General features: G+C 44.6%; 1 protein-coding gene across 2 annotated transcripts in view; it reads right to left on the bottom strand.

Moving 5' to 3' along the window:
- The window catches only part of ROBO4 (roundabout guidance receptor 4), a 969,314-nt gene that overhangs the window by 798,062 nt on the left and 145,133 nt on the right, over positions 1-26,119 (bottom strand). For both annotated transcript variants that reach the window (XM_069614539.1, XM_069614540.1), the window contains exon 2: positions 20,729-21,052. In XM_069614539.1, coding sequence (XP_069470640.1) covers positions 20,729-21,052 — 324 coding nt within the window. The remainder of the gene's footprint in view (positions 1-20,728; positions 21,053-26,119) is intronic.

Here is a 26,119-nt window from a genome sequence, read left to right as displayed (position 1 = left end):
GGCAACCCGCTACCTGAGGTATGCCTATACTGGAAAACCCACTGAAGTGACATCCCCCTCCACCGGCACCAGGGACTCTGAGGACCCCTCTAAGCACAGACATGTGCCACCATGTGCCCTATCACTTCCCACAAGTCTGAGAGGAGGCGTGAAAGCAACACGTCAGCACCGGAGGACCTAGGGCCTAAAAGAAGAGACACTGGGAACCCCCTGCATGGCCGTTACTTCCATGATCATTTTCCATAATCCCATGCCGGACAAGGGAAAAGCAAATCAACTCCTTTGACTTTCCCTTGCGCAGTTTAGAGGAAGAGGACAGGACAAGGAGTCTGCGTCCATAGCTAGCACAGACCCAAACACACCACTAACACACCACATGACTGAGAGGTGGCTTGAGCCCTCTATCCAGTAGCTGGTAGCCCCATGCTCTAAATCGTTCCAATGCATCGGTCTAGGAAGGATGAAGGACCGAGTCAGCACCGCTGAGACTCGAACCCGAAGTGTAGACTATGCCAGGCCGGTACCCTTCCGGCCGCTTGCAGATGTGTCCAAAATCTGCGCCGTATTCACAGGCAGCACGCAAGGAATGCAGCCAACATCCGGTGCATACTGGGCTGTGTGTGTCTGAGGAGCTGGTGGTATGTGACATGTCTGTGACAGAACAGAGCCCCGCACTTTCAAATACTCTGTCACAGTCACCCCACAACAAGAAGCAGAGAGTCCTCACAACAAAAAAGGAAGGCTAGCCCATACTGCCAAGTGCTTGCCATCATTTCCAATAAAGATGTGTACACAGAGCACGAGGTAACGGCCTTTCAAAGGAGTCAAGATGGCCATACCAGCAAGAGAGGGGAAAACATCAAGCACAGTCCTCCCCTCTCCTTACCTTCCCCCAGAGAATGCAGCTGACATCCGGTGCATCCTGGGCCGTGTGTCTCTGAGGAGCGGGTGGTATGTGGCATGCCTGCGACAGAACAGAGCCCCCGCACTTTCAAATACTCTGTCACAGTCACCCCACGACAAGAAGCAGAGAGGCCTCACAACAAAAGGGAAGGCTTAGCCCATACTGCCAAGTGCTTGCCATCATTCCCAATAAAGATGTGCACACAAAGCACGAGGAAAACGGCATGTTGAAGGAGTCAAAATGGCCATACCAGCAAGAGAGGGGAAAACATCAAGCACAGTCCTCCCCTCTCCTTACCTTCCCCCAGATAATGCAGCTAACATCCGGTGCATCCTGTGCTGTGTGTGTCTGAGGAGCGGGTGGTATGTGACATGCCTGCGACAGAACAGAGCCCCCGCACTCCCAAAGACTCTCTGCCACTGTCACCCCACGACAAGAAGCAGAGAGGCCTCACAACAAAAGGGAAGGCTAGCCCATACTGCCAAGTCGAATCAAGATGGCCAAAACAGGAGGAGAGGGGAAAAACATCAAGCCCAGTCCTCCCCTCTCCTTACCTTCCCCCGGGCCGTGCAGGACCCGGGACACAATGCTCATGCTGCGGTCCGGAGCCCAGCAAAGAACCGAGCGAGGCAATCCAGCTCAACTGTGACCCCAAGCCCCGCAGGGGGCCCAGGAGCAGTGCCGCACCTGAGGGAGCCGAGGGCCCCGCCACACAGCCCCCCCCAGGGGGCCAGCAATCGGTGCTCCCTGGTGCCCCGCACCGGGAAGAAAAAGTCCAACCTGCCGGAGGCAGGAAAAATTTAAACTGAGTGACATGGATGTGGGGGAGGAGCTATAGGGATTTAAAGAAATAGAAGAAGGTCCTGTGTCGGAGGCGGGTGCCTCATGAAGTAAGTACTGGGACGAGGAAGAGTGGACGTGGAGGTAATGGGGATGTTCCCTTGCCTACACTGTTCAAACTGCTGGCTTGTAGCTAAAGGAAATGTGAGAAATCACCCAAGATTGGGCGGGAAAATACAAATACAGAGTTTCCCTACTTGTGATACTAAAAATGTGATATGTACAATAAAATGCCCATGTGGAATATATTATGTGGGCAAGACAACACGCCAATGTAACCTGAGATGGATTGAACATTGATCCTGCATTCAGACACAACCTGCGTACCTAAGATAAACCTTGTATGTTTCTCAAACCTATGAGACAGATTGATTTAAACATCATGGTCCTATGTGCCTAGGACAAATGATGAATGTTTCTGTAACTTAAGGCATGATACTATGTGCATGCAGTAATCAAATTGTGATGTAATAAGTATGAAGGTATGTTGAGACCCATCAAGGTAACTTTACATTCAGAATTACTGCGAGACATTATGTGTTACAAAGAAAGAGGTTATGCTAAAATATGAACAGGATGCATGACACCAATATAACAGAGGTATTTGCAGCCCCCATTGCACTATTAATGTGCCCAAATTATAGTCCAACACTACTGTAAAACTGAGATTTCTGACTCATGTGAGAAGGTGGAATAAACAAAAAGCGTGTTAGAATTATGAACGCAGGTTGCATTAGCATTGGTGTGAATAGCATGCATCAATTCAATATCAACATACGCAAGGTTGCACTTAAACCATCACTTTTATTAAGACTTTTATTAAGATGCTGTGCACCGAAAGCACTACTTACCACACGAGAAAAAACACCAATGTTTACTAACAGCCAACTTTACTCCGAGTAACGTCATCACGCCACTGACGCCACAAGTGTGTGACGTCACGGCTCTAATGACGTCACGCGAGCTCCCATCCAACATATGTTTATACACACGAGTGGGACTCGAGCGGTAATGGCTGCTGCCCTTGCCACTCTGAGCTCCCGCTCGCGTTAACTTCAATAATCTAGCAGGTAAGGAATATCTGAATGGTGTATGTGATTAGAGCAACATCACTGAGTTTAGAAAGCATGATTGTCATATTATCCTGCAACACTTCATGTCATGCAGGAAACAGCTCACGATTCACTGGCTATCTCTGAGTAGTCGTGAAACACAGGTAAAGTATTTTTCCCTGGGAACCCATTACTTTTGATGCAGTTTAGGTTATAAACACATGGGGCCTGATTCACAGAGCGTTTTCCTATGGGATTGCACCATTATACAACACTTCTGTGAATCAGGCCCTTAGTGACATCTTATTGAGTTTATTTTATTTTATTTTTCACAGTGTGGCTCTCGGGAGGAATCACATAAAGGTAGACCCGAAAGATAAAATTCACAACATGGTTTACAATTGAATCACATAAATGAACATGAAATCGCCATGCACTGATCATACGATTCTGTTTTGTTTTTCTCCCAGTTTCTTTTTTCATTTATTATTTTAATATTGCTTCCAATTGTTTTTCTGTATGTATTCAAGGGTCTAGCCCTGATAACGGGCGCTGTGTGAAATGCATTGGCCAAGATAAAACTTAAACAGACGCTGCTTCACTCAAAATAAATGTGTATCTTACAATTCTGATGAACACAGTCTGGATTATGAATACAATGGAAAGAGTGTTCTAATAATCTTATAATGTAATAATGATTCTTTCAGCTCTAACTTGAGCCGAAACATGAGCATGTGGTTTTTCCAAAGGCGACTTTACAATTTGGTCTAGTATGACATTTCTTACTTACATAAGGGCAAGGCCAATATGATGTGTATTCTTACATGATGGTTGGAGTCATTTGTACAGCCAAACAAGGAAAGTGTTCCTTACTGTCGCATGGCTTGTTTTACTGGCATAGAGGGCAAAGTCAGCATAAAGACTGTAGTTACAACGTGGTGCAGCTGGTTGGGCAAGCGTTTGCACAGCAGCAATAACATGCTTTATTCCTGTGGCAGGAGATTTGTACTGGCATTAAGGGCAAAGTGAACTAGAGAATGATCGTATATGGGGATACTGGCATTTACTGAGAGAGCCAGCATGAACATGTTTTCTCATGGTATCATTATTGTCCCCTTGTTTCTACACTAGGTAAAAGATTTAAGGTTTGATTGAAACACATGCTTACATCTTTCACCTGATGTAGTACAAGGTGTGCCCCTGCAGCGGCATGATCATCATGTGCACTGCGCATGTGTGGTGGTTCAGGATGGCACAGAGTGAGGTGTGGCCCGTGATTTGTTGTCGAGCTTTGAGGGTGGGGGGGGGGCTCCTTAGCATGGCTAGCAGGTTGGTCCCAACATTTTGTGTTACGACACTACATATTCTGGAGAATATGGAGCAAATAAGAAAACTGACACGTCATCATGTGGATGGACACTTTTCTTGTTTTACATGGAGCACTGAATCAAGCCCTTAAAAAAGCGGTTCATTTGAAAACACACAAATCCTTTTAACTTTCGATGTTACAATCAGGACAAAAAAGAGAAGGTGCTGTAGGTCAGCGGGTCTGCAGCTATAAAGTGACACTGCCGACAAGTTATAACTAATAAAATAAGAGGTAAGAAGGGAAGAGGCAGAGTAGACAACTCGGGTGGGAGAGGCAGAGGTTGATGAGAAGGGTTTAGTGAGGAAATGGATGAGGCATGCAGCAAGGAGCCAATGGCCAGCTCAAAACATTGGATTATACAGCAAGCTAATGCCCTTTGTTCAGAGAACTCTAATTGGATGGATTGAATAGGTGAGGAAGGCTAGCTCAGGGACAACACGTTTGTCTTGGAAGCAAGACAACACAGCACAACACAGGTTCGAATCCCAATCCCACGCTTAGAAACCACTCGTTAATATTAAGCGTGTTATAAAAGAACAATTACAATAATAATAATAATTAGCTGAGCGGAGCAGGGTGCTCTTGTAGAAAATCATATGCCAGTAAAATGTAGACTAAAATGAACAGGATAATGTATAATCCATAGTATACTTAGAATTAAACCATATGATGAGGATAGAGAAAGTGTGACTGTAAACCAATGTATTGATGCTATGAGTAGAATAGGTCTGCGTGATGTATGATCAGACATGCTTGTACAGAGGAAAGAGTACCAGGTATATTCATAATATTCATACTTGGCTGTTCCAAGACAATGTGTTTTGACTCATAACGTTATATCAGTGTGTTTGCAATATGAAGGCTTCTCAAATGTACTCAGAACTAGAGAGGGCTGACCTGCTCCAAATATAGCTCCTTGCAAATGTGAGACTGGGGGAATCCTACTCACCCAGGAATTGGTGTGTTGTCAATTTTATGAATGCCTCTTTGAAGTATGAGCAGACAGGCATGAAATGGCAAAAGCCTCCCAAAATGTGATAGGTTAAGCAGCGCACTCCATAGAGGTTAATGGGAAAGAAAGCTATAAGAATCAATGTTTTGTCGGGTTAGGGTTTGTGCATTTTGTGATGCCTGCTTTGTTGTGTGCCATTAAGGACCTTTAGCATCTATCCAAACTAATTATTTGGAAAAGAAAAATGCCCTTTCAGTGCTAATGAGCATGTACTCTCTTTTTAAACTATTTTCAGAAGTTCGTGAATGCAATATGTGCAGAGGATAAAAGGCTGGCTTTCAAATTGAAGACTGGTTACCACCTCAATTGTGATTAACAATATTTTTCAATATCCTATAGTGCTTAATCACCTTACTAGGTGTGTTTTTAAAAAGCCACAAATGAATTAAATAGTTAAATAAATAAACAAATATATAAATAAACTTCAATTTGATCAAATAAGTAAGGAAACACAGAGTTAAATGAATCAATATAAAAGTTATGGTGTTCATGTTTCAAATCGACACTGCATAAGGGAAGAACCAATTCGGTCAGAAACACATCTAACAACATCTGACATCAAAAAATGCAACCTTTGTGAATCAGTCTCTGGGATAAAACAGGTATGCTGTGATTGTCAGCCCATGCCCTGGTGAAGGGTACATATCACTCATACAAATAGCACTCACAAGTAAACAGAACCTGATATATATTTTAACAGGCACTACTAGAGACACAGAACTAGGATGCGTAGTGAATCTGACATGTTTTGCCACCTTTCCATGACATTTAGTTTAACAGATGCCAGTGCATTGGCAGCGCACAGTGCAGAGCTTAAACGGATATTTTGAGAACCACAACAGGACTCGTGCTGCCTTATTTGTGACCGGTTTTCTAGGGGAGCACCTTGGCAAGACAAGACAGGGTTGGGTGGTTGCAGGGAGAGGGACCCCACCCAGTGACTGACCTTCTGTCCAACAAAGACCTCTCTCGCTCACAGTCCAGCTGGCCAGGGGCAAGATCTGCCCAGGATAGCGGCAATAGGGGCATCTCACCACTTACTGGGGTTCCTCTGTGTAATCCCACCCAGCTCAGGTTTTCAGAAATGGGGGCCACGGTGTGTTTCGCTAAAAAGAAAAATTGAGATATGGGAAATAATTTGATTGAAACAGGGGTATTACCAAAAGTCTATACTTTGACGTCAGTTAAACTTTAGGGTGATGTGTAATACAATAGCTTCCTGCCCAGAGGCCTCTGTGCTAGTAAAGAATGCCATTGTTGTGTTCACGGAAGGCAGAGCCTGCATAGCTGTGCTAATAATGGCTATCCTGCCCCACCCTTTCCTGTATTCCCTGCTGCAGGCTCAAGTGGCGAGAGCCAGGCCAAACGAGTCGGTATATCTGCTCAGTGTTTCCCTAAGTGCCATGTGTGGGCTAATGGGAGGGCACCGCATGCCCGCAGACTCTATTCACAGTCACATAACACAGTTTAAAGGGCACTTGTTTTTATATTAAAGAAGAGACAAGGATGATACCGCCTGCGGTTCATGGTGTGAAGGTGATCATAAAAAAGCACCGGGGACAGGGTACAGAGGGCCAGATTCAGGGACAGTACTGGCAAAAGGAGGACATCTGATCACTCTACTAGGCATCCCTTGTGGCCTCATTCCTGAAGGTTGAAATCAACCTACACAAGTGGGTGGTATTAAGTGGCAAAAAGTGGCAGTGCAATGGTGCACTGCGATGGCTGTAACCCTCCCCCCTCTCCTTGATACCCCCTATTCCCCCATATCCCTGTGGCAGTAAAACACACACCTGCGGTAGTAGATGACACAGCAGTACAGAATAAATTACACGAATAATAATTGAAAGGCTCATGTTTACAGGCCATGTTGACAATGAGACAACACTAGAACAAACACAGCTTTGGTCGTACAGTATAGACAAGAAGAGATTGCTTGGTTTGCGTTGGGGTTACAGTCAGGCCTACTTTGTCTTGCATCATAGTTTGCTATATGGACTGGTTTTCTTAAAAATGCAAAATGTCGCAGCACAGTAGTGGGGATGTTGGTGGGAGTCGGTGTGAGTGTGTATATGGATTTCTTTTGACTTGTCTATTTTTCATTTCTGCGCTGCTTTTTTTTTTTTTATTACCGGGAAACCAATGCATATTTACACGCCTGTCACACACTAGCCACTCATTACATATACAGAAGGGATAGTGTATTATATATTTATATATTTGGATTCATACAGCGCTTTCAGCAAAGCGCTATACTTATAAGAAGTCAGTGCACAGTCAAGTAATAATGGCAAATGAAGCAATGATAATGAGGAAACATCAGTTAGAAAGAGCAGAGACAAGGTGAGATTTCAGACAGGAGCGTAATAGATGGAGGGAAGGTGATGAGCGGATATCTAGCCGGAGAGAGTGTCAATGCTTAGGGGCCAAGAGTGGGAAAGAACAGAACGAAGATATGGCACAATGGGTGTAGGAGTAGCAAGAAGGAATTGGGGATTGAGATTGAAAAGGGTGAAAGAGTGAGCAGGGGGAAATAAGAGAGGAGAGGTAAAGAGGGACAAGATCATGGATACACTTGAAAACCATAGTGAGAGAATGAAGAAGATGGGAGTCAAAGGGAAGAGAAAGAAATAGACAGCACAGAAGAGGTCATGGAGGGGAGGGAGAGGTTGAGAGTAGAGAGAAAAAAAAGGTTTGTAAAGGACTGCAGACCACAATGAGCGAAAATAGGTGAGAAATGGAAGTGGGCAGAATGTGAGGGCAGCATAGGAGAGAAGCAAAGAAAATGATCAGAAAGGTAAATAGGATGGCCAGACAGAGAAGTAGTGGAAGGGACTGAAGAAAATATAAGATCACAAAATGATCCCGAATCATGAGAAGAAGGAGTGGGGAGCTGTGTTTAGTGGTAGGAGCCAAGAAAAGATCAGAGAACAAGTTACTTACCATGGTAACGTTCTTTCGACTGGATGTTCCTCCCACGTATTCCTCATCTTTGCTATTGGATATCCATCTTCAGTTTCTTCGGAAGAAAAAAAACTTTCAGCAGAGGGCATTGTGCATCAATGCATTCGACTAGATGTCCATCGAGGCCCTCTGTCTCAAGGATGATATCATCAAAGTTATATCTAGCACGGGCATCGCCCCTTGGCTTCAGTACTGTTTTTCTTACAGTAGAAATACCTGCATAACCATATAATCGTACTCAACTTTGAAGGAGCAAAAACTGTAATAGCATGGTAAATTCTACAGTGGAGTAGGTTGGGAGGGTGATGAGGAACACGTCAGAGGAACATCCAGTTGAAAAGAACGTTACCAGGTGTAAGTAACTTGTTCTTTGAATGGATTGTGTCCTCCCACGTATTCCTCATCTTTGTTAGACTCCCAAAGCAGTGTTTGATTTTTTGGAGGGAATAAGAATTTAGTTTTTAATGGTTTTCATGAACCAAATGCTGGACAGCTTTCTCAAAGCTTCCATCCTGACTGAAGGAAGACTCAAGGCAATAATGTTCTGTGCATAGTAGACCACGTCACTGCCTCACAAATATTTTTAATCCGGACACCCCTTCGCAGGGCCGTAGAGGTAGCCATGCCCCTGGTGGAATGGTCACTTAATCCTTCAGAGGTATCCTTGCCTGCCAGTCTGTAACATTCCGAAAGATGACAGAAAGATCCACCTGGATAAGGTCTGTTTAGAAACACCTGATCATCAATGCAAAGTTTGGATAGCCTAGATATGTAAAAGCTCAGAGCTCTGCATGGGTCCAACCTATGTAATCTCTCCTCCTCTTTGCCAGGATGAGCCTGAGGATAGAAAGAATGTAAAACAATGTTCTGAACTATGTAAAAATCAGTAATGATTTTGAGTAAAAATGAAGGCTTAACCCATTAGAACAACCCTATCCTTATGAAAGATGGTAAAGGGTAGCTTCGATGAAAGTGTCTGTAACTCGCTTACTCTACGGGCTGAGGTTAAAGCTACCAAGATAATGGTTTTAACAGTTAACATCCTTAATGGACATGAGTATAAAGGTTCAAAGGATGCACACATTAGAAATGTTTGTACCAGATTAAGGTCCCAAACTGGCACCTGGAAGGGAGATAGGGGGAACACTTTGGTGAGCCCCTTTAGAAATTGTGTCACCAGTGGAATTTTGAAATAGGAACATTCTTCTGACGAGTGCTTAAAGATGGATAGCGCCGCGAAATAACCTTTAATAGTTTCAACCGGGAGCCCCAGATTGGCTAAGGATAGTAGAAAGGATAACACCTCCCGTATTTTGCATGGTAAGATGTCTACATTCTTGTCTTTGCACCAGCAGCCGAATTTGTTCCAACGGCAACGGTACAAGGACTTTGTTGATGGCCTTCTAGCCGAAAGCAAAATCTCCATTACATAATCCAGCAGGTCCCAATCCCTGTATCTCAGCCTTTCATAAACCATGTGTGAAGGCTGAATTTCTTGACCTCTGGATGCAGAACCCGACCCTCCTCACTCGAGAGAAGGTCCTCTCCTATTGGAAGATGTATTGGAGGGCAGATGATGGACATGTCCAGAAGGTCTGGGTACCACGTCCTCCTGGCCCAGTCCGGGGCAATTAAGATCATGCGTTTCCCAAACTTTCTCAACCTCCTGATCATGTGAGGAATGATGGGGCTGCAGGAAATGCGTACAGGAGTGGAAACTCCCAGTCCACTACAAACGTGTCTCTTAGAGCTCCTCTTGGGGGAAATTCCCTGGAGCAATACAGTTTACACTTCCGGTTGACACTGGCCACAAACAGATCCACTTGAGGGGTTCCCCACAGGGTGAAGACCTCCAGAAGGACTTCTTGAGCTAGTTACCATGCGTGAGAGACTGCTCAGCCTGCTCAGAGCATCTACCACTGTGTTCTATTCTCCGGCTAGGTGAACTGCTGATAGAGAGATTCCTTCATGAATTGCCCAGTACCAGAGCTGCATTGCCTCTCTGCACAGTGGTAGTGACCCTACACCTCCTCTCTTGCTGAGGTATTACATGGCCACCGTGTTGTCTGTCAGTATCAGGACATTCTTTCCCCGCACAGAGGGCAGAAAGGCATTTAGCGCTAGTCTGTTTGCCCTCAGCTACAAAAGATTGATATGTAGTTTGGAATCAAATGGAGACCAACGGCCGCTGACTGTCAGATCGTTGGTGTAAGCTCCCCAGTCTGTGAGCGAGGCGCCCGTCACTACTGTTATTTCCGGCCATGGTTGCCAAATGGGTTCTCCCTTCTGAATGTTGTCTTTACAGGCCAACCACAGAAGATTCTGTGCAACCCTGCTTGGAGCCTGAAGTAGGTCCGACATCTTTCCTGAGAAATGGGACCATTGTGTTCTGAGTTCCCATTGAAGGGATTTCATTCTCAGGCGGGCCTCTGGCACCAGACAAATGCAGGATGCCATGAGGCCCAGCAAGCTAAAAAAAATCAAGGCTGGGAGATGCTGGGCACTCTGAAACTTGGTGACCATCTGCAAAATGTCTAGAGCCCACACCTCGGGTGGCGAGCTCTTCCCCAGGGATGTATCCAGTACAGTCCAGATGAACTGGAGCTTTTGAGAAGGTGTCATATGGGACTTCTTGCAATTGAGGGAGAATCCCAGTCTGTATAGATAGTGGCAGGTCACCGTGAGATGATACAGGACTTGTTTGGGAGAATGAGCACTAATCAGCCAATCATCCAGGTAGAGGTAGGCGTGAATCCCCCCTCTCCTGAGACTCGCTGCCACCACCGCCACCAGTTTGGTGAAAACCCTTGGAGCAGAGTTTAGTCCAAATTGCAGAACTCAAAACTGATAATAAGAACCACCAACGGCGAACCTCTGGTATTTTTTGTGCTTAAGATGTATAGGCACATGAAAACAAGCATCCTGAAGGTCCAATGACACCATGCAATCCTTGAGTTGGGGGGCCTGAAGGGTCTGAGAAAGTGTGAGCATCTTGAACCTGTCCTTCCTAAGGAACTTGCTCAAATATCTCAAGTCCAAGATGGGTCTCAGTCCTCCGTCCTTCTTGTGTATTAGGAAATATGGAGAATACCATCCCTTGTTCCACTCCGCTACAGGCACCAGTTCTATAGTGCCTTTCTCTATCAGGGGTAACATTTCCTGCACAGGAAGCAGATCTGAAATCCTCAAAGAGTGGCTCCCCGGTGGATTGCTCTGAGGTCTGTGGATGAAAGGAAGGTAGTACCGCGTGGGCTATGGTTTCCAGTGCCCAAGCATCCAAAGTAATGTCTCGCCATTCTTCTAGATGCTGAGTAAGTCTGCCCCCCACTGGTGAACTGTGACTCAAGACCTCAGAAAGGTTTTGAGGCAGCTGATGCAGTGGCCGGTGGTAAAGATGCCCCTGATTGAGTGGGCTTTGCACCTCTCCCTCGTCCACCATAAGTGAATCTTCTTTGGCCTCTTTGACCAGCCATTCCTCGGCTCTTCCAACTGAGGAGTAGTAGCAAAAAGATCTACCCCTCCAAGGCTGTCCCCTGGGACGAAAGGGCTGAGGCTGTCTAATAGTGGCACCTAAAGATATGGCTACCACCTTTGAGGTCTACAACTTCTCATGGCTCTCGTCAGCCTTGTTGCCAAAAAGGTGAGACACGTCAAAGGGCATGTTGAGGAGGCTGGATTGCACACCTGGTGCAAAACCCGACTTCCTCAACCACCAAATCTGCGTATTACGGTGCTAGTAGCCATGGCTCTGCTGATGCTGTCAGCAGAATCCAGGTCCAACTGAAGAGACTAACACATGGCTTCTTTGCCGTCTCTAACAATAGCCAAGAACCCGTCTCTTTCCTCCCTCTTGGGAATGTGCTTTGCCACCATGGAAATGCAGTCCCATAGAGTGAATGAGAATTTTGCAAGGGTACATGTGGAGTTGGCTGATTTGAGCGCCATACTGCCTGCAGAAAATACTTTTCATGCCCATTCATCTACTCTTTTGTCATCCCTTTTGGAGGGATAGTAGGATAAGCTGCCTGCTTGGAAGTTTTGGTAGCTGCCTGCACCACCAGACCCTCTGGAGTGGGATGTTTAGACAGGTAGTCAGGGTCACTACTGAATGGGCGGTACTTTTGCTCAGATTTTTGTTCACTGCCAGGTTAGTTTCTGGCGTCTCCCAATTTTCCACCAACCTTTTTTGGAAGCAATATAAAAAGGCAGTATAGGATCCAACTGTGGACCCTTAGCCAAGATGTCTGTCAGATCATTCTTTTCAAATGGTAAAGGAGGCCTACTCCAGCCCATATAGTCTACCACCTTGCACATTAGTTGTCTACATGAAGCATCAGCATGCTCCCCGGCCTCTGATCTTCCAAAATCTAGCTCAGGTGAGGAGTCTACCCAGGTGTGGATTCTACCCGCTTTGCCATCTGTAAATTAGCATAAAGGCCTTTTAACCTTGATTCTTCAGAAATAAGGCTTTCAGATAAATTTGGTGTACCAAATTGGAGACAATAGGGTGCATAATTGTCTGAAGGTTCATTCTCCTCATATTGAGGTGAGAGACTTAAAATATTCTTTCCTTGGCAAAAGGAACATATGTTTTTTCAGGTATAGGCATCAAGGGTTTCATAAACTGTGTATTCAACGCTCAAGGAGTCGTTGAAATCTTTTTTGACTTCGATGGCGCCATAGGTTCAGATGGCACGGTCAGTGTCAACGGTACAGCTGGCGTCGAGGGTGCAGCTGGCGTCGATGGCACTGCTGACGCTGATGGCAAAGCTTGCATCAATGGCACAGCTGACGTTGAAGGTGACGCTGATGTCAAGGGCTTAGCTGGCATCGAGGGCACAGCAGTCATTGTCGGTGTCCATGGTGTCGACAACCTCGACCTCAATTTATGCTTATGTTTTTGGCTGGAAGGATCCTTCAATGACTTGTCATCGCATCGAGGCCTTGATGGCTCTCGATGAGGATCAGGCCTTTGTCCCGGGCTTGAGGGCGCAGAGTTCTGGCTCAAGCCCTTTTCTTACCGCCTTCTTTGGAAGGCGCGGTAGGAGTATGGCTTGCCGTGGGTTTTTGCTGTTGAAATATTTTCAGCATTTATGCTCTAAATGCTTCCATTCGGTTACCAGTCAAATGGTCGAAAACATTTGGTCGACAGACAATTTGGTCGACACCATTTGGTCGAATGCCAAATGGTCGAATTTTTTTTTTTTTTTTGTTTTACCCATTTTTTGGTTTTTTTTGGGGGGGTCCCCCCCCCAACCCCCTTTTTTTTCTTTTTTATTTTTTTTCCCCACACGAAAACCCACAAAACACATATATATATATAAAAAAAAAAAAATTCGACCATTTGGCATTCGACCAAATTGCGTCGACCAAATTGCAGTCGACCAAATTGAATGTCGACCAGTTGACTGGACACCCTTCCATTCGCCAGGTGTGGAGTTTTTAGTCGGGCAAAATACCCTCTCAGGAGAGGTGCCTGATGACGAAGTCGAAGAAGGCGACCTATGGTGCCTCTTCTTTGACTTCCTCGACGATGACGTGGAGTGGTGGGAAGCACTCCTCGACCTTGATCTTTTAACTTTCTTCTTACGAGGAAAGGTGATTCTTGACTCGTCGGTCAAAGGTTTTTTGGTCGGGGTAGATTGAGATTTTTTGGGGTTTCTACCTAGCACCAATTTCCCCTTTTGCTCCTTCAGCCCCTTTCCGGTCATAGACTGGCATTTGGAGCAGGCTGAGGTATTATGCTCCACCCCGAGACACCATAGACATATGGTGTGGGTCGGTTAACAACATTTTCGAGTCACAATCTCAACACTTCTTGAACCCGGTCTTCAGGGTAGTCAGTTTCGACGAAGGAGACATATCGCGAAGTAACAAATGAAGCATGCTGTATTTCTCTAAGCGATAGCTTAGGTGGAAAAACAGAACCGAAGCCAACGGGTGCTGCGCATGCTAAATTTGCCTTTGATGACATCATCCTCGAGAGACATCGAGTTGACTGCATCGACGCACAGCGCCCTCTGTCAAACTTTTTTTTTCCCGAAGCAGCTGAATCTGGATATCGAATATCAAAGATGAGGAATACGTGGGAGGTCACAATCCATTCAAAGAAGAGATTTAGAATTAATAGTGGTAAGATGGAGATGAAAGTCTCAGAGACAGAAGAAAGAGGAAGCTAGAGGGAGGAGAGAAGATTATCTAGATTATCATAAATGTCGAAACGAGAGTCAGGTCCAATAAAAACTAAGAAATTATAGGGAGAGAAGTTTAGAGAATGAAGAGAAATGATATTAAAATTAAGGGAACTTTGGTAAATTGGGATGGTGAGAGGAGGAGTCCATGAATAGTGGAAGAGGAAACTAGTAGTGTGGTGCGGAAGCCCCGGGCACAGCACAGAGAGCTTTGTGGAGAGAGGGAGAAATAAGTGGCAGATGTAAAGAAGTAGGTAGGAGTAGTAGTATAGGTGGAAGTGACGCAGGACTCGGTTAAACAAAGAAAATGAAGATTGAAACAGAAGAAGAGTTCAACAATGGAATGAGCTTGGCTGCAGACAGATCAGGCATTGAGTAGGCCTGAAGAGACTATGCACAATGGAATCAGAAGAGATAGGTGGTAACAGACATTCTGTGGGCCATGAGATCAAAGTGATGTGGGGGAAGGAAGCATCTAGATGATAATACAGTGGGAGTGGGAGAAGGCATATTGATAAGTATACGTGAGAGGGGGGATAAAAGGAAAAGAAGGAAGTGGTAGGAGGTGAATCATCAGGTGCAAAGAGGGGCAAGAAGGGCATGAAAAACGTTTTTTGACTGGTCGCCCATTGATATAGTTGCCCAGAGCAAGGACGCCCTAGAAGAGTTGAAATGAAAGGGCAGTGCATGCCACGTGATAGTGTCACGTGACCCAGGATGGACGTCGTGTGGTGGCAGTGGGTACTGATGGCAGTGAAGGGCAGTAGGGCAAATCCAAAATATAGCAGTGGATGCCAAAAAAGACCAGGAGACCTCAGGCTACTGACCCTGTAGAGCCCGGTGATGAGATAGGTGTGTAATGTGTAGGGCCCTTGCTCTACTGGCTGAGGTATGAACCTGCATGCAAGTCATTTCTGAGAATCGGGGGACCTTGGTGACAGACCTCTGACGTGAGATGTGATGAGCACATTTCTCTTCACAACCTGGGTCCAGTATTCTTTGTTAATTGGCCTCTATGTGCTGCCCGCGTAAATAGCTACTTCACGAAAAGGTGATGAGAGAGAATTAAAATCCCTCTTAGACTAACAGGAATGTTTAAACCAGAGTTTTGGAAATGTATTTACTGTATATAATTTTTTATGCATACAGTGCACACACTGTCTGACGCCTACCTCTTTGCAGCACTTTTTCGAGGTCAGGAGTGAGGGGAGATTTTGAAACAAGTGACTCAATAGCTGGTTGGTTCTTCACCGGAATGAGTAGGTGAAGTTTGAATCAAATGCTTGATAGTAAAGGTTTGTCTATAAATCTTTATGAAACTTAACAAAGATGGCTCCAAGGTGAACAAGAAAGTTCACCAGGGTGGTAGCATGTGTGGGTTGTGTTTTCCCCCCCTAAATATGTATATGTCCCTCAGTGGTGTAGCTTTCTTGTTAAAGTGCATTCGTTATTCTTGAACCCCCTTCAGATAGCTTTTCACTACCATTGTCCATGTGGGAGAAAGACGGAGGCAATGAAAGAAGCCCCCCAACCGCCTGCCCCTGCCTGGTCAAACTAACCGCTCAACCCACCTTTACTGCATCATGCCCTCAGAGCTAGGCTATGTCATTTGTAAATATATCAATACTGGCCTCAGGCTCCAAATATTACAAATATGGTTTCGTCCTCCAGTCCTCCAGTCTTCCAGTCCGTGTTCTTGGTGTATGTTGCTTCTCTTACATTCTCTTACATCTTTATCACCTGGTATTCAATCCAGGAACCATAACCTAGGACTGCCTCTGCTTTGTACGTCTGACTTTGTAAGTCATTCCTGTTCAAAATGGCACCCTGTTGACAAAAAATATAAACATGCAGATAGTGTCTCTATACCAGTCACTGCAACTTCCAATGATGCTCCTGAGAATGTTATCTCAGGTCCCACATGATTAAGTTGCCAGTCACTTAATATGCCCTCAGTTCTCTAGTATGTGCATTTAGCTGTGATTGCACTCCTTGCAGACTCATTAGCATATCTGCTGCGGTACACAGACTCATTAGCATATCCGCTGTGGCAGAGAACAACTCTAAAGTGTCAATATTTGGATGAGTATTCTTCTTAAGTGAAGAGTTGGAGGATCGTTTTCGGATCAAGTTGGAAAATGCTTCTGAGCACAGTGGCATTGTGTTTGGTTTCAAATAACATAATGTTGATAATTAGTTTCAGTTCCGAAAATATTATTCACTAATTTCAGAAAAGAAAGAAGTTGATTTTTAAATTTCTTCCAGTTAGTAAAGTATTGACAAAGTCAAAGGACCACATGAATCAACTTAGAACCACTACAGTCTTAAAAATAGTAAAAAAGAATTAAAAATAACATACATGTGTTCCAATGTTATGCAATTTAAAAAAAGTAAATGAGTCCAGATAAAAAATGAATAACGTAATTTCCTGTAACCCAGCTTCAAATCTTGGAAAGGGATTGAAAAGCCACTTAAATGGGTTAAAAACGTCATGTATTTTCAGAAATATTTATATTAGGACATTATATGTTTGCATTAATAAATAAAAAAGAAAGTCAGTAAAAAAATGCATTTGGCTTTCGGGGAGCTCTGCAAAATGGCTCGAATAATGGCAGCTATATAATTAAGATGAAAACAGTAAAAAAAAATAAACGACATATTTTCTATTTCAGTTTAAAGGAATAAAACAATTTCAAGTGATCTTCCTAACACAGAACTCAAAACAGGACTAAAATTCATTTGAAAAAGGGAGAAATCGTTCAAAAAAAATTGAAAAGTGCTAGGTGGGAGTCATAGGAAAAGGGAGGTATTCTAGAGGGTTTGGCTGCACACAACTCTCTCTCCTGTGGAATAAGAGCAGAGACTGTGACCAGTATTTATACCCCCCACCTCCTTTGCCAAAGACCTTCTGTTGCTGCCCCAATGATTGAATGTGGGATGTACTATGTTACTCACCATTGACTGGAGATAACAGTTTGCTGGTACTGAGCACCATTTTAAGGGGAGGATCAATAGGTCCCTACCTAGATTTCTACTGCTCTGTGCGAAAAGAAATGTTGCCATGTCCACCTCTTCCAGATACCCTGACCACCACATGCCTGGTCACATATATGTATTGGCTCTCACATGCATGCTCCACCCCATGCATGCTGTAGGAACGACCTATGACCATGAAATGTAAGTGAACCTTGCCTGGTCACATATATGTATTGGCTCTTCACACGCATGATCCACCCCATGCATGTGTAGGAACGACCTATGGCCATGAAATGTAAGTGAACCTTGCCTGGTCACATATATGTATTGGCTCTTCACACGCATGCTCCACCCCATGCATGCTGTAGGAACGACCTATGACCATGAAATGTAAGTGAACCTTGCCTGGTCACATATATGTATTGGCTCTTCACACGCATGCTCCACCCCATGCATGCTGTAGGAACGACCTATGACCATGAAATGTAAGTGAACCTTGCCTGGTCACATGTATGTATTGGCTCTTCACACGCATGATCCACCCCATGCATGTGTAGGAACGACCTATGGCCATGAAATGTAAGTGAACCTTGCCTGGTCACATATATGTATTGGCTCTTCACACGCATGATCCACCCCATGCATGCTGTAGGAACGACCTATGACCATGAAATGTAAGTGAACCTTGCCTGGTCACATGTATGTATTGGCTCTTCACACGCATGATCCACCCCATGCATGTGTAGGAACGACCTATGGCCATGAAATGTAAGTGAACCTTGCCTGGTCACATATATGTATTGGCTCTTCACACGCATGATCCACCCCATGCATGCTGTTTGAACGACTTATGAGCCATGAAATGTAAGTGAACAGATTTTTCGGACGACTTCCAGGAGACTAACCTGTGAGCTACCTGGACTGCATGTGAATACATCTGTAAGTAGGGATCCAAGTGTCTCTGTTTTGCACATCCTTAATATGTTGCATTAAGTTAACTGATCATGTCATAATTAAGTAAATGTCCCTTGTTCATAAACATTTGGAAACCGATTTTTTTAGAGTAAGAGCAAGAGAGGAAACAATAAAACTAGAAAAGAAAAGTAATAGAAGTCAAAGAATTAAGTCCTATGAAAGTTAAGCTGACATAAAGAGGTACTCTTTATCATCTAAGTAAGGTGCTTGGTACTATGTTGCACACTTTTAAGTAGGAAAATAACCACTTAAAGAGTCCAGGTAAGAGGTCAGCCCTCATCATTGCTTCCTGTACTTCCCTGTTACAGTAGACCAAATCATGAAAAATTCAGCGCCCCACTCAGGATCCTAGATCATACTATGGGTGGTTAAAAGTAAGAATTAGATGAGCTAATAGCATAAATAAAATGTGTAAACCCAGGCACGGTTTAGCTTGGTAGGTATCTTCGCCCAACTGTAACTCAGAGTAAAATTAATTTCAGCGTTGTGTCTGTACATATACCATCAGTGCCCCGGCTCTAAACATGCATAGTCATTATCTATCTTGTTTTTCCGTGTATTTATTGTTAGGATTCCCAATTCTACCCCCTTAAGATCTCCTGAAGAAGACCTCACCCTGCCTATGCAGGAATGAAACATGTTAGCCTTGTTGGTAGTGATGGAAAAGGTATAAGAGCATCAGAGCAATGAAGATGGAAGTAATGCAACATTGCATTGTAAAATGACACACCACAGGGCTTTAGAATCGAAATAGTCAGAAGAATCTGGTTGTAATATTCTGGAATCTAGAAGGAAAAGCAATGTTTATGTTTTAACATTAACACAATAAGAGAGTCATGTGATGAATGATGCATTCATGTCAAAATTCAAAGTGAGTAGAAGATCAAGGACTAAAGACAGGTTTTTGGTCAAAATATCAATATTTGGTGGCACTAGTACAATTTATGGACGTAGACAACTATAGTCTGTTCTTATTTTGGCAATAATATATATATTGTCACACCCAGAATGACAGTTTTACTTTGTGCAGTGGCAATGCTGGCTTTTTTGGGCACAGCCAACAGGCTGTTAAACAAATCCACTAGCTGCATTTAATTATGAGCCAATTTCATAAGCATGCCACACACCCTTATCCTCTTGGCCTGAGCTACCAGTTTTCTTCATCAACAATGTTACCACTTTTGTTTTCTCTTTTTGGTGGCATACAGAAGTAGACTAAGAACAAAAGGCCGCAATTCTACAGGTGCAACCTCTTGTGCGTGACCCTATCCAGGTCCATGTCACGGATATCCCACTCCCCCTCTCCCGAATAACCCGGCCACTACACGGCTCCTGCAGCCTCTCCCCCACATACATGATGTGGGCTACGGCCTCCGACTGCCTGCTTCCCATCCATCTCTTGCAGTCTGTGTGGTGCGGAAGCCCCGGGCACAGCACAGCGAGCTTTTGTGTACGACCTTTTGTGATCCAGCTTTCGGAACCACGGCATACAGACTGCAAGAGAACATCATGAGCCAGACCGGGGATTTGACTTAGCCTTCTGGGACATGCATTCCCGTTATAAGAACATGAGAAAGAAGAAAAATTACGAATAATCAAAAGGCTATCTGTACCAAAATCAGCCTGCACAAAATAAGAAGGGTCCAACACATCCATTCTGTAAGAGGGTGCAAATTACCACCAAACAAATATTTTTCAAAAGCAAAAATGTTCATGTGATCCCGACCCCCGCATTTCCATATTCAATCAACCAGAATGACAGCTTCCGGCAAGAATCTAATCAAAAAGGTGAATTAAAAAATAGAAATTTGAAGCAGCATTTGAATGGCTATGTCATTTCAAAGGTCATTGACGACCGGTGTGCCAGACAAGATCCCGTATTTAGGGTGTATATAGTCTGTGGAAAGCCAAATGAAATCCAGCACAGCATGGTGACATTATGGAAGCAAGTTAAAGCATTACAAACCATTAAATACATACATTTCACATTAAGCTACTGCTAGCCAGAGGTCGAAGTGAATGCAAACTTATAAGAACAGTGTTCCACTGGTTTTTTGGCTATACTTCTAGATCTGCTGCTAGCATTTCAAATTTTACATTCCACAACATTATAATACTGTGTTTTCCTTTGCTAGAATGTCAACAGATGCATTGCTCACACACGCCTATGGAGCTGGAGCAACTGCTCATGTAGGCAGATCATAGAGTCTATGGCCTGACCACATACATTGCACCTATGCCAGGCAGTCTCATCAAAGTGGGGCAAATTTGCACTACATTTTCACTGACCGACAAGGGCAAAGGACGCTTGGCAATGATCATTCAGTGTACATTTCGTGGCAACATTGCCCTGTTTGAGCACAACTAAATGTCAACAGGTCAGAATTGCCAGGACACCCCTTCCATGTGTGCCATTGAGCACCATATGTTTCATCAGTGACTTACCAGCAAGATACAGGGAGGCATTTCTGCTCATCGCTGTCCCCAGATGGTTTCTAGCCACGCAAGTGTACACGCCTTCATCCGACTTCCCCTTGCGCTGATTGAGGCGCAGGAAGAAGAGGGACCCATCGTGGAGCAGCGTGCGCTGGGAGTAGGGGTTGTCCTTGCTGGTCTCCACATATTCACCATTTCGGTACCACTCAATGGTGGGCACAGGGTTTCCTTCAGAGCGGCAGTTCAATGTGGCCGGCTGGTCCCACCGCACAACCAGATCTGTGGGGTGATCGATGAGGTAGGGGGGAAACTCCTCCACACCAGATTTCGAGCCTGGAAAGCAAATTTTAGATTGCTTGAAATTAAAGTTCTAATGTTCACCCTGAATATAAACATGGATTTGTGGCAGATTGCATAGGTTTGCAGAGTTCATTACAATGTAATTTCTATAAAGAATGAAGATAAAATATCCATTATATCTTTGCAACTATCCCACTGGTCTATGTCCTGTCAATGATATGTCACAAATACCCAGGATGAAAAATGAACAGAATGAAATGAATGAAGGCGAGGTGCGCACTCCAGTTGCCAGTCATAAATACCTGATGCCAAATATAACAGGGTTAAATCCCAAGAATGTCCAAGTATTAACAGGGTTAAATCCCATCTGCCACAATTCAGTTGCTGTGTCATCACTACAGATACCAGAATCCTTTGAGACTGAAATTGAAAACTAATTAGCAACACCTGAAAAGGTACACAGCCTCCCTGAAGATTGTTTTAGACAAGAAAGTACTTGGAGGAGAAAAGCAACAGAGGAATTGAACAGCAGCACATGGGATTCAACCCTGTTACTATTGCACTGTTACTATTGCACTGTTACTATTGCACTGTTACTATTGCACTGTTACTATTGCATATTGTTGGGATTTAACCCAGTTACTATTTGCATCAAGAATTTTTGACTGGGAACTAGACTTCACGCCTGACCTTCTTTTTTCATAAAAAATGAACAGGGCTGGAATTAATTTCAGACAGACCAAGAAAATATCATCAATCACAGACTGCCTGCTGAACCCTACTTCTCACGCTCCAGACCACCACCAACGCCCTACACATTACACATTGCAATACCTCTTATATCCCTGCTCCCTGTTACCAGCAACATGTTACTCCCCAGCTGGGTTTCTGCTTTATAAATCTCAAATGTACATATATCAGGGCTCAAGTCGAGGGTACACGCGGGTGGACGCAGTCCACCCCCCCCACTTTTTTCAGAGGACACCTTGATATGCTAATTTCTGCTGACAGCACAATCATTGTGTATGTTAATATGCCCCACCACTTTTTTTGTTTGGGACTTGACCCCTAACATATATGCAAACGCACATACAGACACACAAGGGTGGGGGGCCACCATATTCTCTACATAACTGACTCCTCCAAGAATTCATTCTGACATGTGTCTGCAAAGGATTGAATGTCAATACTGCCCCTTTTTAGCTCGTGTGTGTGCCCTCCAATATGCCTGAGACAGTTTGAAGAGTTAACCACTTGCAACATGGTACAAAGGCGGACACCTTCAAACGAGTGTTAATTGCAAGGAGAGGAGCAAACAAATGAGTAAGTTACATGCAATGCATTCTCCTCCATGCAGGTTCAGTTGTTTGCACTGCAAACAGCAAACAAATGCATGGACAATTCTGGCAGAACTTAGTTTGCATGCATTATTTGTACTGAGGTATATCCAAGAGATGGCCTGGACAACCCTGCCTACATCATACGTAGGATAGCTTGAGCACAGCTAGAACCCTTCACCCACCCAGACTATACATTCTATTTATAATACATTAATCTTGGCTCTTCGATTACTCACTCACACACCTTGTAAGCTCCTCCTCATTATGTCTTTCTTTTATTCTCCTTTTATATCACACTCCTCTCAGGACATTTCCATCAAGCTGACTGTGGCCTGTGATCCTGGGGCGGGTACACAACATGCCTACATTCTGACAAGGATTTAGGCACGGGACTAGTACTCCTCTGCGCAAACCACCCACTAATGAAGTAGAGTTGTTAGACAAAAAAACGACACTATATCAATGAATGTGCTGTTGCTGCATGGACCTAAAACAACAGGCCCTATGGCCCAAAACAGGCCTGACACAAAGCAAAGAACATGCATTTGTCCGTGCAATTCGCCAAACACTCAAATGCCAAGCTTAAAATACTAGCCTAGGTGAGATTGGTGGTTGCGTGTTTCATGATTAGCCAGAAATATGAAGGGGTTGAGGTGTTATTTTTTTCGGTAATGCTAATATGTGGTGGAAATGGGAGCAATCTCTTCATCTTTTTTTGAAATGTGTTTGGGTTCTTATCCCTTGAAACATCTTGCTGGTGGTGGACACTTGAGTGCACAGCTGCCTGTTGCTGGGACTGTTTAGTTAAGCCCTTGGGTATAATTTTTGTTGATGCTAATTGCAGGATGTTATGAGTTCATTTTATGACATTTAGTTCACATTCAGTTCTGTCTTTTTTTCGCCTTGTTCACGTTTGCTGTGTAACACATCGCCGGTACGTTATCTGGTTGGTATTGAACTATTTCTCATTCATCCCTCTTTCTTTTTTTCTGTTTTGGGTAACTATTTTACTGGTGATATATACTCATTTTGAAACATATGTTATAATTTACAAAATTGAATGACCATAATGTGTTTTTTGGTATGACGCTGGTGATGCACTAGCCCTGATGAAGACCTATGTTCTTTGAGGTCAAAAGTGTCGGTAAGGCAAAGATTGAACATTATCACTGTGTGTTGAAGACTGAACATTGTTACCATATGTAAAAGAATGAAAAGTATTATCGTGTACAAATTTAATTTGGCCAATGACTGGCTAAGATTGTATACCTACATTTTGTGGAGAATATGCTTTGGCAAAGAGTGGATAGAATTAATCTCATCAATTATTTTAAGCTTAGCGTTTGAGTGTTTGGCCCATTGGACGGACAAATAAATGTTCTCTTTTATTTTTTTAAACTCTGACAAGGTTACGCACTTTCAGACCAAGATGGTGGTGAACTGGCACAGTACAAAAACTGAGTTGAGGAATGAAGTCACATTGCAACCAAACGTACATCCCTCCCAGCATATACGCATGGCAGGAGGCATTTACAATGACCCCCTGCGGAATCCAACAGTGTGTAGCAGGTGCTAACAGGGGGAAGATTGCATGGGAATCCAATGCATTATTGCCTGCATGAAAATCACATGCTGATGTCAATGCATGAATGTGAGGTGGGCAGAGTGGATGGGGGAGGCAGAAATGTTGATTCCCTTCTGTACCCCCACTAGTTCCATCTGCCTAAAATGGTAAGATCTGCGGGAGTGCTAGTGTAAGGCCACATCACTCGAGGGGCAGCAGGCCTAGCCCAGCCCTTCAGCCCACTGAGGAAAGAGGACCACCGTTCAATCGAGTGGTATTGACATTCATTAATGTAGTGCTAATAAGCAGGGATATTGCATTATGTGTGCTGTAAAATTAATTAGCAAATAATTATTTTCTACTCATCCGCGTTCATAATGTTGCATAGCCTCCTCCCCCCCACCACTTGAGCATTGTGGATAACAGCTGTGATGTGCTGTTACCTGTAGAGCCATCCACTGATCCCAGTGGTACATTGACCAGGTTTGCAAGAGATGCCACATGTGTGGGACAGATTTAGCATATTGCCTTATGGTCATTATATACAACGCACATACTTATTTATACAATTGACTAAAAACACACACACACACACATAATTCCATCCATGCACACACTTTTCCTCCACCTAACCTTTTACATGTCCACCCATGCATGCACTCATTTACATGCTCTCTCAAACAGCCATCCATCCACGCATTTCCCCAACCATTCACCCACCCCTTTATCCATCCGTTGGCTATGCAGGAAACCCACAAACAATCCATACACACATTCATTCACCCACACATCCATCTAGTTACCTCCCCGTTCCCCTCCTCACCGAAATGGAAGATCTTATTGTCTTCTTTTTGTCTTCTCAGTAGTGGTCAATAGTGGTAATGTACTATTCAATACTAATAGGGTGGCCGAGAGGAAATGGCGTGCTTCAAGTTCATCCTCTGACAAACTGGCCTGCCGCCTGCTGCAAAGGCAATACCGGCTCTCTGTCCTCACCAAGAAAAGAGCTCATATCCAAGCCCGTGTCTCTGCGGCATCTAACAACTCGGCTGAACTCTTTAAAATCTGCAAGGAACTGGCCAATCCTGCCGCAGTCTCTACCACTCCGGTCCCTTCCCAGGCCCTCTGCATGGCACTGGCTTCTCACTTCATTTCTAAAACTCAGGACATCCTGTCCCCACTCTCCTCTTATCGCCTACCCCCCTCTATGCCCTGCTCTTCCTCTGGCCCTTCTGCAGCTACCACCCCTCCCCCCTTTTTTGCCTTTCCCCTTTTCTCTGCAGACGAGGTTTCTAGACAAGTCCGATCTATGAAAGTCTCGTCGAAACAGGTTCACCCCCTGTTCCTCCAAAACTATCAAGGACCACATCGACTCCCTGGCTCCTGCCCTGGCTGATTTCTGCAATCACTCCTTTGCCACTGGAGTCTTCCCATCCCCCCTTAAGCACTCCCTTGTGCACCCTCTTCTTAAGAAACCCTCTGCCAACCCCTCCTGCCCAGCTAACTATCGCCCAATCTCCATCACTCCCTTCCTGGGCAAGCTCCCGGCTATCTCCCAGCTTAATCTCCACACTGAATCTGTTGGTTGTCTTCATGACCATCAGTCTGGCTTCAGAGCTGCCAGAAGCACAGAAACTGCTGTCCTGAACATCCGTGAAGACCTGCTCTCCAACCTTGACCCCAACACCCTGTGTGTCCTCATATTTCTTGATCTCTCTTCTGCCTTTGACACTGTCAACCATGCCATCCTGCTCAACCGTCTCCGTGATAACCTGGGTATTACTGGTCAGTCTCTGGCGTGGCTGACTTCTTTCCTCTCCGACCGACCCTCCCAGGTCCAACTTGGGTCCTTCCTCTCCGATATCTTTTTCTCTACCCGTGGTGTCCCCCAGGGGTCTAACCAATCTCCCTGGCTGTTCAACCAACACCTGGCACTCCTTGCCCACTGCATGGCCGCTCTTTGCCCCAACTTTCAGTGCTATGCGGATAATACCCAGCTCATTTTCAGGCTACCCTTGGCCTCCTCCTCTCCTTCCCTCATCTCTGACTGTCTGTCTGCCATCCATGAGTAGTGTGCCACCAATGACCTCTGCCTTAATGCCAGTAAAACTGAGATTCTACTCATCGGCACACCCGCTCCCTCCTTCCCTGCAGCTCTCTGGCCGGCCTCTCTTGGCCCTCTTCCTGCTCCCACCT

Source organism: Ambystoma mexicanum, chromosome 9 (assembly GCF_040938575.1).
Source record: "Ambystoma mexicanum isolate Mex_15411 chromosome 9, UKY_AmexF1_1, whole genome shotgun sequence".
In the NCBI taxonomy this organism is placed as follows: Eukaryota; Metazoa; Chordata; class Amphibia; order Caudata; family Ambystomatidae; genus Ambystoma; species Ambystoma mexicanum.
The sequence above is the reverse complement of the archived record's forward strand: the minus strand, read 5'-3'. Positions and strand labels throughout refer to the sequence as shown.